Below are 17,154 nucleotides of genomic sequence, written 5' to 3' on the forward strand. Positions count from 1 at the left end.
GGACTGGCAGTGACGGCCACAGATGTTAAAGATTTGGTACTACTGGTGTTGTGGGCTACAGACAAAGGTGTGAGCTACATATGGGGTACAAGTGGAGGTGCTACTGCTGCAAGTGTAAGTACAGGTGGTGCGGGTACAAGTGGGAGGTGTGGGTTACAGGTGGGGGTATAGGTACGGGTAGAGCTGAGGGGCTACATGTGGAGTACAGATGGAGGTGCTACAGGTGGATGTGTGGGTAAAGGTGGAGGTGTGAACTAATTGTACGGTATTTGGGGGTGCTACGGATGGAGGTGTTACAAGTGGAGGTGCGTGCTACAGGTCGAGATCAGGACAATGGTACTTGTTACACTGTTGGTCGTACCCTTCGTTCCGCACTCGATCCAGCCTCTGCACCTGGGCCTTGTACCGCGCCGGCACCCACGACCTGCACAACAACAAACGAAAATCAAGGTACAGTACACCATTCCGTGAGTCTTTGGGTAATATTTTACGTGGCTTTGGAGATTTCCTAACACTTCTTCCTTGGCGATTTATTCTGAACATTTCTCCTGAAAATCCTGTTTTAGATTTTTTATCCAAGTTGTGTCGATATTAAAACGATATACATAGCACACCAGAAAGTGACAATTAAGGCGTAATGCAAAATAAACAGCTATGGAAGAGGTGCTACGATGCCTACTATGCGATATTTAGTCCTGACCATCTGTTGTGATTAGCATACTGATAAAAATATCCAGACACTGGCAGGAGGGTTGGGACTTAAATGTAAATACTTTTAGAGAAAAATGAATAATAATAATAATAATAATAATAATAATAATAATAATAAATAATAATAATAATAATAATAATAATAATAATAATAATGATAATAATAATAATAATAATAATAATAATAATAATAAATAATACATAGGAGTGGTTATTTTCATCAACCAGTGAGAATATCAAAGGTATATTATAATTTTCAGCAACTGGGGACAACACAATTCCTGTCTTCCCCAACACCTATATATATATATTTTTTATTATTATATTCCAAACACAACCTCAAGAAAATAAGATATTAAGTCAACACGGTGTTCAGGGTCACACTTCTGTAAATAAACATGAACTAAAACAGTGTCAGAGGAAACAGTGACACACAGTGGGCTAAACCTCAATCATCTGCCAGACAGTGACCTATTTTAGTGACACACACAACAAACACACCCTCGCCCATTGACATCACAGTACATAAAACATGAAGTATGGCACCATCTAGCACAGTCAATCTGTCCATCAGTGGTTCCCGGCTCACATCTTGAGGTTCATCTTCTCTGACAGAAATGTAGCACATGCTGTCATAAAATTATTCCATGGGTGGATCAGTTACACTTCCATCTTGCACTTGTCAACCAGTAATCACCCCGAGTAAATAAACCGTGGTGGCATCATGGAAAGTTATATAATTAGACTGCCCGCCACGTGAACACTGGCCGCACACTTAATGTTTGCTGTTGCAAACATGTATATATATATATATATATATATATATATATATATATATATATATATATATATATATATATATATATATATATATATATATATATATATATATATATATATATAGTATATATAGTTATAGTTATCAAGAATACAGAAGGAAGGTTAGTCAATGCTGGAGTGCCCTAAGTGAGTGAGTGTAGCACACTGAAATTGGTGTACTGTTATATGCTGATGATACTGTAATAAGTAAGAGGCAATTCCACAACGGACGTAGGTAGTGAACTAAGTCGGTGAATTAGGGATATACCGTAGTCTTACTATTCTCATAGGTTGGCGTGAGTAGGAAAATTGCTCTTTTCACAGGCTGTTGTTGGTAATATACCAGCCGGTGAGGATAACTGTATCACCTATTTCAAAGGTTTGTGAAATCAGTGGTATCACTATTCTTATCGGTTTGTGAACATAACATCTATTTTATAATATTTGAAACAAGGAAGAGCGATAAAGGGTTTGGAGGAGGGGAAAGGAGGGGAAAGGCGACGAAAGGAGAGAGGAGAGGAGGGAAGACTGAGAGGAGAGGAAAGGGGAGGAGAGACTACAGAGGAAAGGAGAGAAGGGAAGACTGACAGTATCTTCACCTTGGGATGAAGTAGAGGAGTGAAGCAGCGTGGTCTAGGTAGAAGCTGGATCGCTCTGGCATGTCACACACCAGTCGCTGTAGACACTCCTCGCTGCCACCAGCCTCGCCCAGCAGCCACGATAACAACAACGCTGTATCCTGGAAAACACACACACACATTAACACCTAACCTAAATTAACCTAACGTAACTCACTTCAGCCTAACTTAACGAAACCAGGGTGGGTGGGTAGTGGGAAAATAGGTCAGTTAAGATTAGGTCTGTGATGTAATATTTTGTACTCTGGGAATGCCGTGAACCTTGCTAGTGTGTACCGTAAATATATAGACAGATAGATAGATAGATAGATAGACAGATACAACAGATACATGCAGATGGGGAGATAAAGAGTGAGAGAGAAAATTAATGGGTAACATGGATGATAAATCGCTAAAAAAACAGTGTTACAAAACCTCCCATGCCATCTAGAATAGGGCCCAGACATAGGGTGGCAGAGCGTCATATCAAGCAGAAGGGAGAACTAACATTGGTTGGAGCGAAACTTGTTATGTTAGTGGAAATCAACACAATGACAATATCTGACATGAAAAGACACGACACACAGGAAGCTCCATGGCCCGGATTCTGTTGGCTATGGAAGCTCCCTAACACCTTTTCCTAAGCAACTTATTTTGCCTATTACAACTGTCAATCTCCCTCTTACATATAATCATTCCACTATCGCCATATCTTTAAGCAACTTATTTTGCCTATTACAACTGTCAATCTCCCTCTTACATATAATCATTCCACTATCGCCATATTCTGCACAGATAACGTGCGAAAACATGTTAATCAGCCATATCCAAAAATAAATCGCTAAGGAAGAGGTGCTAGAGGGTCTCCTTCACTCCTTGCCACTATCTGCAAAATTTTCGTGAGTTGCGACCAAATTCCTGTCGTAACTATCCTCTGTTTTAGCAGGAAGGACGCGGAGAGAGAGAGAGAGAGAGAGAGAGAGAGAGAGAGAGAGAGAGAGAGAGAGAGAGCAGAATCTTCTCAAATCTCTTACTCTTTATGCAAAAACAGATCTTACGTGAGAAAAATATTAAGTTATTGTGTTTTGGAGGAAGGACAGGGAAGGGTGAATTCAGAATCTTCTCGTCTCCTCCTTCCCGCAGATCTTACGAGAGAAAAATTAGCGTAAGGTACTGTGCCTCGTAGGAAAGACACGGAAAAGAAAATGCAGAATCTTTTTAATGTTTCCTTCGTTCTTCCTGCAGTAATAAAGCCTAGTTTCAACGGGAAAGATTATAATTTTCTGTGGTCCATTTAATAGGCGTGTAGTGAGGCTATAAATTACCTAAATGGGAGTAGTAATAATTATGGAAGCTGAAGAATGCATAAATCGCTTTGATAAAATAAATGTACTGTGTAGTTTATATACTTAGTCTCTCTCTCTCTCTCTCTCTCTCTCTCTCTCTCTCTCTCTCTCTCTCTCTCTCTCTCTCCACTCACTTGCAGATTGTTGGGCTCCATCAACGAGTTTGTGTTGAGGCTACGTGTGATGTACGGCTCTCCCGTGATGAGGTACGGCGTGGCCACAATGATGATTAAGATGGAGGTGACGATGATGAAGACCGAGTACAGCAGAGGCCACTTCCCCACCAGCAGCTGATTCGTACCGATCTTCTCTTCTGCGTTGTTGTCCTCCACCTCCACCTCCTGCATCTCCCACTTCAGACACTGGCCCTTCTCGTCCTCCTCCACGCACACGTCCTCCAGCTGAAATAGGGATGGGAATTAGCGCTTTGGGGTACTTGATTCAGAGGTACTTTCAACTATCTAGCACTTCCTGGTATTGCTCGGAGGTATTTTCGACATTCCAGCACTCTTGTCACTATTAGCGGTATTTGCAGCTATTTAGGATTCTTTAGCACTGGATCTAGCGGTATTTACGACTATCTAGCACTGGATCTAGGGGCACTTGCGACTATCTAGCACTTTTAGCACTGGATCTAGGGGTATTTACGACTGCCTATTATTTTTACCATTGAATCCAGAGATATTTACAATTATCCAGCGCGTTTTAGCACTGGATGTACAGGTATTTTATGACTGTTTACCGCCAAATTATGATCACTATCGATTTTGTTCATATCTTAACGATGTTATAAAGCCAGTTACAATACAGCCCATACTCCTATCACCTCCCTTGCTGACTATACACCTGGCTTGTTTCCTGAGCTGTCTTTTCGCCAAAATCTCACGTCCTCTACTGCTACATATCAAGTTAATAATCTTAAGTCATTCACATCACTTCACTTACCCACCAATATAGCCTACTCACTATACCGTTTCAAGGTTGTATACTAGGTAGCATGTCTCCCTAGGACTTCTTTATTTATTTACTATACATATGACACTTTACTATTCCCTTGTATGTTATTCATGTCGTTTTAATATCGACACAGTTTGCATTAACAACGTATAGAAGGATATTGAGGAGTAATGTGAAGAATAAATTGCCAAGGGGTGCTACAGAGATTTCTATGCCACTTAGAAAATGATCATAAACTCTACCTTGCCTTCACAGCTGTCCACTCATCCATGCGCCACAATATAACATTCCACCTTATTAACACTGATCGTTCATTCATTCACCCACTGACCCACTCACTCACTCACACACAAGCATATTCACCATTCCGTCTGACAATCCACCTTACCATCACTAACCACTCACTCACCAACATGCAACACATTCGCCTTTCCGTCTGACACTCCACTTTGGCACCACTAACCTTGGGCTGCTCGGGAGGATACGTAGTAACGGAGGAGAAGACCCTACGAAGCAACCTGTACGGAGATGAAAATGTTGAGTTACTTATCAGTCACGTATAAAGCCTCCTATATCAAACCTGTCATCATTGGGACAACTCTGGTACTCCATTTTAGTTAACGTCAAGCGATTTTACTCAGCTGAGAGATTATAGAAACATTAGTGTTAATTCTGTCACAATTAATCCCTTAGTTGGAAGTCTATAAGCTGGAGAAAAACATGAGAACAATGTTTCGCAAAAGTGGTTGAATTCAGGAAAAGACCAAAACAGAAAGACAGAATACGTGGAAAGGACACAATATGCGTGGCCAAGACCAAGGTAAATAGTTCTATTTACCTTGGTCAAGACGTGATGAGAATGGCAAGTGAAAGAAGAAATGAAGGCAGAAGACCAAGAGGCAGAACTCGGAATTCCATGCCAGATGACCAAAAGGCTGGTCAACGCTTCCAGGAGTTGAACAGAATAGCTCAGAATGGAGTGAAACAGCGAATGACAGATCTATGAGACTCTGCCCCAAGGGAGACCACTTCAGGTTATGACTAACAGGAGTTCAGCCTCGGGCCCATCTCCGTCCCGAAGAGATCCTTTCAAGTCCGGGGATTTCTTGTTCATTTTATTACCTCCGCCAAGGAGGTTATGGTTTTGCCGGCGTTGGTTTGTCTGTTAGTTTGTATGATTACTGAAAAAGTTATAAACGGATTTTGTTGATTTTTTTTTGGAGGAGTTGGATATGGTCAAAGAAACAATCCAATAGATTTTGGTGGTTATCAGGATCATCATCCAGATCCAGGAATTTTTAAAAGGATTCTCCACCATTCCAGGATAGTGGCAATGTCAACATTTTTTCTTCTAACTCGATAAATAATGCCTACAATGCTGGTACAAAAATTACAAGCTAACACCTCCATAAGATCTACCACAAACTTGGCCTTGGCGAAGGCTTGCAATCTCGGATAGCTCTTGTTCTTGCTGTATATGGACGATCTTATTCAACTTTGGATTTTTTTTTTTAATTATGAGGGATGGATACAGCCATGATAAATTTTTTCCATACAAGATGCTTTCATCAAGTTGAATAAAAATTGTCTGGTGGACGCAAGAATCTACAAGGGATGTCATCCAGATTCAAGGTACAGGCTCCATAGGGTGCTACGGAACTGAGTACTGACTGATGCTGCTTGAACACTAACCCTGTCGTGCTTTTCATCAGTCAATCTTTGCGTCAGTAGGATCGACTCGGTAAATGTTCTTCACGATTCTCCGATTAGATTATGTTATCCACTGGGAGGCTCACAGTCAGTCAGGCAGACAGACTGAGGGGAAAACAATATCCTTTAATGTCGGCGACAAAATAGCCACACTGCTTCATCCGGTGTTTCACGCTTGATCAAATCACGCCCTCATTATTACACACCTAAAATAACAAGAACCATCCATTTACAGACTCCCTTGCATGCTTGCACGTACGCACACAGACACAGACACAGACACACAAGACTGTTACCATGCAATTTGCCCTGACCACTGCTCCCACCCCACCCACCCACTCACAACCTGGACGACCACACCCTTAAGCGGGGCCAGATTATCAAGCTCCTCGGCATCACTCCGGAAAGAATATTACGCTGTGTGTCCTTCAGTCGACCTCTTTCAGGCTCCACACGTTGCGAAGACTCAAGTTTTTTGTACTACCCACGGTGGAACTCAACAACATGAACCACTCTTTTACATTTCCAAAAGTAACATATGCCTCACCAGAATAGTCACCAAGTCTCACTACAACACAGAGGCAAAAATTAGTGTTTGTCTACGTGGGGTGCAAAGATGATTCTTGGCCCAGCATATGTCAACCATACCAACTTTAACAACCATCTCCGCCACCCATCAAGCATTCCTCCACCAGTTTGGACTCAGATCCCGGACCACCTTCGTCACCGCAAAGTACCCCCTCTCCCCGTCCCAAAACCACCTCCCGCCATCCGTACCAGCAACATGCTACTACCGATTAGAGCAAGAAATGATCGTTATAAAAATAGCCCTGTTCCTACCACTGTCCGATTGATCAAACAAAACTAGAAAATAAAGTCTCCACCAATCTTTTTATTTCTGTTTACCCTTACAGTATTCCTTGAGTAAACCTTGATGAATGCTTACTCTATAAATTTGTCTGTTACAGTTGCTTCAGGGCAGTACTCACCTTTAACTAATACTTTTAAATTCTGTATGCATATTTTCAGCCTTAGGGTAGCCTTGCATTAAGTAAACCGCGAATTATTATTATTATTATCATTATTGTTGTTATACTTTCTCTCTCTCTCTCTCTCTCTCTCTCTCTCTCTCTCTCTCTCTCTCTCTCTCTCTCTCACTAACCTGAGGACGGAGATTAGGTTGATGGGAGGTGTACTAAACCCCCCAGGCCCGAGTGCCATCTGCCCAGCCACGCCCCCGCCGCCGCCTGCCATCCACGCCGCCATCACCAACGCCACCACAACAACGCTACCTGCACCCACACGCATCTCCGCACGCCGCCTGTAGGGACGGGCCGTTAGGTTAGATGATATTAGGTATGGTTAGGGTAGGTTTGATTGGGATTAGATGAAACAGCGTAAGTTAGACTGCATTCACGTTATCTTAGGCTTTATGGCATTTCTTTCGTCGCTTTACTTTGCTTATTACATTTTATTCCTCTTGTATATTATTAATTTCATTTTCATATTGAGAGACTTTGCATAAATAAAATCAAACAGAATATTTCTGTGACACACACACACACACACACACACACACACACACACACACACACACACACACACACAACCACTGAACTACTGGTCGTATCTGAGGTGGCACATGAGACCGTAATGCCTCTTCCTTCGCGATTTAGTTCCCATCTCACATACTACTTTCTTTTGTGTGTCATGAATATTTATTTAATACAGACTTGGTTGCCATCAGTCACATACCAGAGGATTATGAACGGATGATGCGTAGAATAAATCGCTGAGGAAAAGACATTACGACATATCAATGGTAAAGTAAAAATATGGCCTTTAATCTCGGCGTTATAGTGACCTCAGTCGCTAAAAAATATGATATTCTCTCTCTCTCTCTCTCTCACTTACAGCCTAGATTTGTATTCATATGAAGAACAAGACACATGGTATGATTCTGCAATGTCCCCTCCTAGTGTGTCCTAAGAAAAAAAAAAAAAATGAAACAGGGATTAAAAGGAATATAAATATATGAATCAATGTCTTCACTATCACTGCCCGACTCTTAAGCCATCCTTGTCTATCCTGCAAAAGCAAATCCTAATCACGAAGAGGTGTTGTAAGTGTTATAGCGCGTTTTCTGTATCCTGTCGTGATCCCTAACCTCTTTCAGCTCAATTGATGGCCAAGTTGAGGGTTAATTTGACTAGTAACCAAGGAGACTCATAGCTATCCCATAAGTAAGGCTCATCAAATTCCATGAAACCGCAAAGTGTTTAAAATGTTGGGGTCTGGTGAAAATAAACTAGCACTAGTAACCAAGGAGACTCATTTCTACCTCACAAAGTTCATTAAATTTCATGGAACCACAAGTTAGCATTCGACAGGTATACACAAAAAGAGTATAGTCAATCCAGCCTCACACGTAGAAACTAATTACAGCGTTACAGAAAGTTACATTTTTTTTTCTTTTAAATGTGTCCGACTCTGGGCAAAGGCTTCACAGCCTGCTTTCAAGGCCCAGTAGTCCTCCTACATACCGCACACCTCTACATGTCACCACTTCGGCGCCAACATCCACCGTCCATATTAAATACATGCTAGGGCTGTCTCATACAGGACTGGTGTACTGGTAATAGCGGGGGTATTTTTACGACATGTCGGCGGGTCATCTGGTAGATCAGTAAAGTCTGATTTTGAAATTCAAATCCTTAAACTGTTCCCTGCCCCAGCGGGATTTGAACCCGGGTCCGTTAGGACTGCAGGCCACCTCTCTACCGATTGAACATAGCACTGGATATCACGTTACAGCGCTACAGGAAGAGGTGAGGCACGAGACTTTATCAGAACCCCCACGCACGCACGCACGCGCACACAAAGGATAACGTAGTAGTGCAGCGTAAGAAGCTATTTTTGGAAACCATCACGCAATAATTTACACAGGCATTATAAAACAATATGTACAGAGAACTTAACACATATAAAAAATACAAATCTTTAACACAGGCCTCAGCATAACACATAACACAATAAGCAGCACATAACATCCAGCAGCATAACACATAACACTATAACCACAGCATAACACCTCGGGGTATAACACAGCTGAGAGAGACATGTTATCAGGTAGTGGAGTGTAACGGTTCGAGAGAGAGAGAGAGAGAGAGAGAGAGAGAGAGAGAGAGAGAGATTAGAAAGAGGGCCAGAGAAAGTGGAGGGGAGGGGGGAGGGGCAAAGAGGTGTCATGGAGTTCATGTGGAAGGGCATGGAAGGGAGGGGAGTGGAGGGGTGGGGAGGAGTGAGGTGGAGGGGTGGGGAGGAATGAGATGGAGGAGTGAGAGGGAGAGGTGGAGGGGTGGGATGGAACGAGGTGGAGGGGTGGAGGGGAGTGAGGTGGAGGGGTGGGATGGGGAGAGGTGGAAGGGTGTGGGGAGGAGTGAGGTGGAGGGGTGTGGGGAGGAGTGAGGTGGACGGGTGTGGAGGGGAGTGAGGTGGAGGGGTGGGGAGACTTTGTAGAGGAGGCTACCTGACATTCTGGGTCCTCTGAATCACTACGTTACAATATATGTAGAATTGTAGTAAGAAAATAAGCATTCAATTTACCTGAGGATATCCAAACATCCTAATTAGCCTGACAGAACAGCCAGGTGGAGGTTTATCCTTGTACTGAGGATGGGAAGAAAGAACATACTTACGTAATCAATTCCTGTCTTCAGAGAGTTCTATTCTGCGCGGCGTAGGAGCAGCATCGTGGCTCGAATTTAAAAAGTGGGGTAGCGAAGTGGTGGTCAAGCCTAACATCGGGAGGTCCAAGAACTTTTCAGAGGGGGTGGAGTGTTTATCTGGAAGTTTGGGATAGCCACTAGGATAGCCTTGGTCACCCTAGCCACCCCTGGAACTACGCCACTGCTTTGGAAATTTCGCCACACCCTTTCCTTAGCGATATATTCTGCTAATTACACCTCGATGTCCTCCAGTGCGTTATTAGTGCCAGTTTTGTAGACATTAATACGATGGAAAAGCAGACTAAAGAATGCTAAGTAACATGCAAAATAAATGGCTAAGGAAGAAGTGCCAAGATGCTTCCTATGTCAACTAGAATACGGTCCACAGGACAATAAAAAAAGGCGCGAAATGGGTTGGAGCTCCTGTCCTTAAACCTGAGGAGGATATGACGATGCCTGTTATTCCTAAAAACGAGAAATGGGAAACGAGGGAGGGTATGGTGAGAATGATTAACTTCTTGCCTCTCTTCCCATTAAAGCCGTGATATAAATAGATAAATGAATAAATAAATAAATAAGTCAATGAACAGAGAGATAAATACACAAATAAATGGAACTTTCTTCTCCTCTGACTTACATTCGAAACAGCTTTGAGTCACTGCTCCTCGTACCCTTGTAATTTTTTGTACCCCATGTAATCACAGGAAATGTGGTTTGGAAAATGATAGTGATATTCAAAATAATGAGGATTTTTGTACCTATTCCTACCTCTTCTCTTCATTATTTTCTCGTCAATTACCAGTCTCATATCTGCCTTGCTCCTCACCGCGTTTCCTTACCTTAATGAGGATGGTGAGGATTTTCTACCTATAATCCTCTCATAGTCATTTCCTCTTAATTGCTCCTCATTAACCTGCTCTGTTCCTCACTGTGTATAATGAGCTTTGGTGTGCAGAATAAATCGCTTAAGAAGAAGAGTTACGAAGCCTCCTATGACACCAAAATTACGAGGTCCTTATCTCCCTCTTCCCGACCGACAGCCAGTTATCTCTTACCTCCCGCTTACCTTCACCTTCATGACGCACCTGTGTAACGGAACTCTCTCTCTCTCTCTCTCTCCCTCTCTCTCTCTCTCTCTCTCTCTTTTAATTCTCCTCGTCTTTTCTCATCCTCTTTCTCCCTCTTCATCTAATACCATATTCCTTTGCTTCTCTCCCCTCCTTCTTCCTTCTAACCGCCCTTCCTGTCTCCGTCTTCTGAATTCATGTGACCACCTAGACTGGAGGAGAGGAGGGAGGGAGGGATACGGAGGGAGGGAAGACCGGAGGGAAGGATGGATGGGAGGGGGAGAAGAAGGGAGGGAGGGAGGGGAAGGTCACTGACTGAATAACTGGGCCAACGCCGGTCACCCTCTCTCCCTCCCCTCTCCCTCCTTCACTCCTCCCTCCCCTCTCCCTCCTTCACCCCTCCTCCCCAGTTCCCCTCCCCTTTCCTCTCCATGTCTGGCATTTGTATCCTCCTCCTCTTCACCCCTTCATATCCATAACTTTTTTTTTTTTTCATTTTTGCTATTTTCAGACCATTTTGTTAACTTTGGAGGAAATAATTTATAGTGCCGGGGTTAGAAACTGCCTCCACCAACCCCTAGCAACCGATTTTCTCTTCCCTAAGCTGAATAAAATCGTCTAGCGGTAGCAGGAATAAAATCAACTACAGGAAGGGATTAAGGACTCTTGCATCCCCCCCCCCCGCTTTTTTTTTATCGTCTTTCATCATCGTTATCTTTTGACTCTTGACTCTTGACTTAGTTATTTCTTAGTTATTTAAATACTGTACTTCTTACTTCTCTCTTTATTCTACTCCTCACCCATCTCATCCTATCCTATCACCTTCCATCCGTTCTTATCAGTTCTGTCCCTACGCCTTTTTTCATTTTTTTCTCTCCTTTCCGTTTTCTTCCTCCTCCCTTCTCGAATTACCTTCCTTACCTTCCTTGTTACCTGCCTTCCTTACCCCCTCCCTTCCTCATCCGCCTTCCCTACCTTCCTTTCCTCCCTACCTTCCGTCCCTACTGTGATGTCACCCCTACATTCCTGACCTCCATTCCCTATGACTCTCTCTCCTCTTCATTTATTTTCTTCTTTTGACTCTCTCTCTCTCTCTCTCTCTCTCTCTCTCCTTTCCCCTCCGTTGCTTTTTCTAATACCACTAACTTCAATCCAACAACATTTTTTCTATCACTCTTCCTGCCTACGGACGATTTTTTCAACTTAGAAAAGACCTCCAGTAGTGACGGGGTTACAGAAAGCTAAATCTAACTAAGCTGCATCTAATTTCATTTCTAAAAGTCCCTCGAAAGAAAAAGCGTGATGATAGCAATACTTGAATTATAATACGTTGCCTAAGTGGTTATTCCTTCCATGGTCTCCTCTCTCGTACTTCATTCCAGCTAACGCCAGACGAGTTTATTCAGTTGATTGTGCATGGGAGCGTGAGACTGTTAAAGCTGGTATCAATAACCCTCTCATGGTCGGAACAATTCTAGCATGCTATTCCAGTTAAAGCCAAACGATTTTATTTTGCCAACAGTGAGTGCTGGAACCTACAGTATGTCAACAGTCCTCGCGTTTATCTTCTGTTCGTTCATTCTCCTCCCCATTATTCTCTTCCGATTTCTTTATCCCTTTCTTCAGTCTTCATTACTTATTACTTCTGCCTCTTTACTAGTTCCCTCTGTCCTTCTCGAGGATGGAACATGTCTTACAATGGCCCTGTCTGTTTGTCTCTCACTAAGGATTTTCGGAAACGAGGCGCTTCACTTCGCAGACTTTAGTGACATAGCGAAGCCACGCCACACCACACCACACAACACACCATACCACCCTCTCGCACCACACCATACAAAGTCACCCTCCCACACCACAACACACCACACAACATGCCATTCTCTCACACCATACCATACAGTATCATCATTTCTTATCACATGCCACATCACACCAAAGGCATTAATCAGAGGACCCTGACGGTCCCGCATCTAGTACTTTTGAACTTGTTCCCTCTTCCTTTCCTTCTCTCATTCTACCATTTCATATCTCTTCCAGTTTCTCTCCTCATTCCAATCCTACCTCTTCCACTTTCCTCCTTCCTTAGTCCCTTTTCTACCCTTTTCATCATCTTTCTTTCCCATGCATCCCTCCTCCTCAGTTGTTCCCATCCATCCCTTTCCCATCACCGTCCCTGCCATTGTCTCATCCCTACACAATACCGTCATTAGCTTCATGATCACCTGGTATCTACCGCATCATTAGAGGCAAACTTTCTCTGTCTGGCTCTCCTGAATGACTGATGTATTAAGCTGGCCGTTGTGTCATTGGCTGCATTATAGTTATGGTTATAGAGCATTTGTTCCAACATGACGGAGATCCCTAACCCCTCTTAGTTCAGCTGATGGCCAAGTGTAGTAAGACTGGAGAGTTGATTTGACTAATAACCAAGGAGACTCATTCTCACCTCATAACTATGGTTCAGCGCAGGTGATTCTACAGCTCTTGCTGTTGTTTACACAACCACCAGTACTACTGTACAGCACTGACGATGCTAATATTACAGTCACTGCTGATACTATTAATGACAATATTAATATACAAAGAACGACTAATAATGATGATATAATGATGGTGATAATTGATAAAGTTGACATGATGATGATGATGATGATCTTGACGATTAGGTTTTTCATGAAAATGAAAATGATCATGAAGACGAATATGATCCTGGAATGAAAATGATAAAGATGATGACGATGATGATGATCATCATCATGGCAATGGTTATGACAGTGGCGATGGTAAGGGTGATTATAACAGGGAGACTCAAACACTGCAACACCTACGCCCAACAAATAGTCTAATGGTCAACTATTTATCAATGACCCTAAGTTTCAACCAGTTGTTTTCAAAATCGAATTTCTTTACTCATGCCTGACCCTTAACCCTTCCACCAATTTTGGTTAAAAAAAAACAAAAAACAAAACTGAGTTAACTTAGTCCCAGAATTTTGACCTCCTCTGTGACCTGGACTTATGATTGTTCTAAAAAACAAATTCCTTTGTTTTTTCCTTACACTGAAGCTTTCTTCAGTGTTTGATGTAACTCGAATAAAAACTGTTTATCTTATCATGTACCCTTCATATTTAACGTACTGTTCCAAAAACCATAGGTCAACGCATTGGGTGGTTTCAACGCTTCGGCCAAGTTTGATTCAAATGATATTAAACCACACATACCCTACAGACAGGTCGAAACTAACGACTTTTGATTGACTGTTCTCAAAATCGCACCTCTTCGTTGTTGCATTCCCTCTAACCCTCTCACTACAATTTTATCGATATCGGGTAAAAGAAAAGAAAAGAAAAAAAGGTAGGTTGACACTGTACATTAAACCCTGACCTAGCCCTGTGACCTTGACCTTTGACTTATTTTCATCATGAGCAAATGTCATCACCTCGGCTGTTCCTCAACCCCTCCGTCAAATTTGTTAAAAGTGGATAAAAACCGAGATAGTTTGTTTGCTTATATAGATAGAAAGACTGGCCGGAAGGCAGACATGCAGGCAGACACGCAAGCAGGCAGACAGGCAGGCAGAAAGACAGGCAGGCAGGCAGATAGACAGAAAGAAACACACACACACACACACACACACTAACACACACACACACACACTCAAACCATAACATCCGCTCTCGATTCACGCGTCGTGGGTGTACTAATAACCACACTGCTAATACCACTGATCATCATCCAAGTCTTACTTCCCACTAAAAATGAGATGAGTATTCTTACCACCACCACCACTTCTACTAAACCCACAACTACAACAACAACAACTACTACTACTACTACTACTCTGCTATCATAATAACGCAAAATCTCAAATAAAGTCGAAGAGTAACAATGGATTCCTTGCTTCTGTAACAGTGACCTGGTGACCTCACCCCGTTGCCCTCCTCTTACATAACCTCCTTCCGGCTACCTTCCACCGCTCCATCCCTCCCTCCCTTAGCTTACTTTCCTCCCTGGTTCCTTCCCTATTTACCTCCGTTCTTCCGTCTCCTTCCCTTCTTGCCTCCCTCCCTGTCTCCTTTCCTCCAGTCTTGCCTTCTCCTCTGCCTGCTAGTCTCCTTAACTCCTTCCCTTCCTCCTTCCTTCCCTGCCTACTCCTCTTCTTCCGTCTCCGAACCCTTTTCCGCCGACCTCACAGCTCCCTCTCCTTCCCATTCGCTCTGCCTCCTCTCCCCGTCTATTTTTCGTCTGTCTCCTTCCTTTCCCCCTTCTCCTCCTCTTTGTTTTCTCCCTCTCGCCTGCTCACCATCCTCTCTGTATCATTCCATCCTTTCTTTCTGTTTATTCCACTTCTTCCCATCCTTGTCTCTCTCTTCCAGTTTCAATAAAATCTCTCCTGATACGATGAAAATTATTCGGGGGTAGCAAGAATAAAGAACGGCATAAGTCATCGGAATGACGTGGTTAAAAGGCTTTATTTCTAGGTTTACGTTCTAGAAAATATGAATAGGAGTTCAGAAGTGCTATTTCGTCTGTTTCAATAAAGTTTTTGCTGTTGTCACTGAAGTAGAATATAGCATCAGTTTGAATAGTCACTTACCTCCTTCACTTCGATAACTTATTTACTACTCCATATTTGCTATTTTCAGACGATTTTATTACGACCGCGTTCTTTGAAAGCGGCGTGGGGTAGTCTAATCCTTTATCAACTCAAACCGTTTTAATCTCATCTGAACCAAATTTTGTGAAAGGGTTGTTGACTGTTTTTGAGAAACCAGGTCGTGGTTGAAGGTCACATGACAAGGTCAACTTAAAATTCTGTTACGATTCTGACTAGCCTGTTGGAAGGGCAGTGCATGGATGAAACGATCTGATTTTGAGAAGAATCAGTCAAATGTCAAGGTCAAAGGTTCGGCCCTGTATGTCAGTGTTTACGTTGTGTCTGTGCGAACTTAATCTCTCGTGATATACATGGAAGTCCACCACCACCACCATCACAATCATCATCATTACCTACCGTAATCGCCATCACCGTCATTATCACAATCATTACCATCATCAATATTATCACCACCACCACCACCACCATCATCCTAACCCTATTAATTCACTGTTATAAGAGGGGCTGGACTGGGTAGGATTTGAAGCGGGAAAAAAGGAGGTAACAGAAGTACAAAAATTTTTACTAAGCAGCCAGCGAAAATGAACCACAGCTCTATTCAGTAATCATGCCCGGTACGGTGACATCCTTAATGGTACCAAGTCAAATGGCCATATATACAAAATATTTACAAAGCACAGGGTTATTTACTTTATTTCATTACACCTTGACCCGTGGCACCACCTGAGGGAACTATGTGATACCTTGTGTGATACTATTTCTCGCACATCACAATTAACATGGGCGGAATCTGACACATTATAACATGCATGACCAACAAGATTTCATGCATCTTCATTGTACGGCATCCCTACACCGATACACTATTTACAAACGGCATGTGACAAAAAATAACCATAAAGTCATCATAAATGTGTGCATTAATTGAAAAAGAATAGTGAATCATAAAAAAATAATCTTCCCTCTCTGAACTTCGGGTGAAAACTGTAACATACCTACTGACAGCCGAGAAGAGGAGCAATGTCAAGGTAACTGTGAGTGTGTGTGAAGCCACCACCACTGTGCGGGTCACTGTAACACTTCCCCACCCTCTCCACCACACCCTCGCACCTGTCCACTCCCCTACCGACACGGCCGTACGACACTACCCTCCTCCACTGCCAGACGCTGCACTCACCACACCCACTTCAACACCATTATTATTATTATTATTATTATTATCATTATTATTATTATTATTATTATTATTATTATAATGTGGCTGCTTTTACGCGCCTCTTCTACCTTGACAAAATTCCCTCTTTTCGACTCATTTGGCAGCCAAGTGTAGTCAGACTGGAAGGTTCTTCCGACCAGAATTTAAGGACATTCAATTTATCTCTTAAAATCAAATGCTCCATGGATTTCACGAAGCCAGGCCTTTAATATTCAAGTTGCAGGAGTGGACCAGTACCGTCACGTGAAAACAAACAGACCATAGACGGAAGAAGAGAGGGGTAGTCATGAGGGAAGAGAAGCTACAACAGAAAATAAGTCATAATAGTATAGTTTTAAGGCGGAAGTTAGTGTGTTGCTGTTGAT

The 17,154-nt window shown here is 42.6% G+C and overlaps 1 protein-coding gene across 1 annotated transcript; it reads right to left on the minus strand.

The window, feature by feature from the left end:
- Positions 1-312: 312 nt before the first annotated feature.
- Positions 313-7,468, minus strand: LOC145400286 (uncharacterized). The gene is made up of 5 exons (XM_080272845.1): positions 7,311-7,468; positions 4,860-4,968; positions 3,628-3,894; positions 2,130-2,269; positions 313-424 (listed from the first exon to the last, which is right to left on the minus strand). The coding sequence occupies exons 1-5, from the start codon at positions 7,466-7,468 to the stop codon at positions 313-315; spliced, it is 786 nt and encodes a 261-aa protein (XP_080128971.1).
- Between the last annotated feature and the right edge of the window lie 9,686 nt (positions 7,469-17,154).

Source organism: Coenobita brevimanus, chromosome 51, assembly GCF_032717465.1.
Source record: "Coenobita brevimanus isolate Jiangsu-jjx chromosome 51, ASM3271746v2, whole genome shotgun sequence".
NCBI lineage: Eukaryota > Metazoa > Arthropoda > Malacostraca > Decapoda > Coenobitidae > Coenobita > Coenobita brevimanus.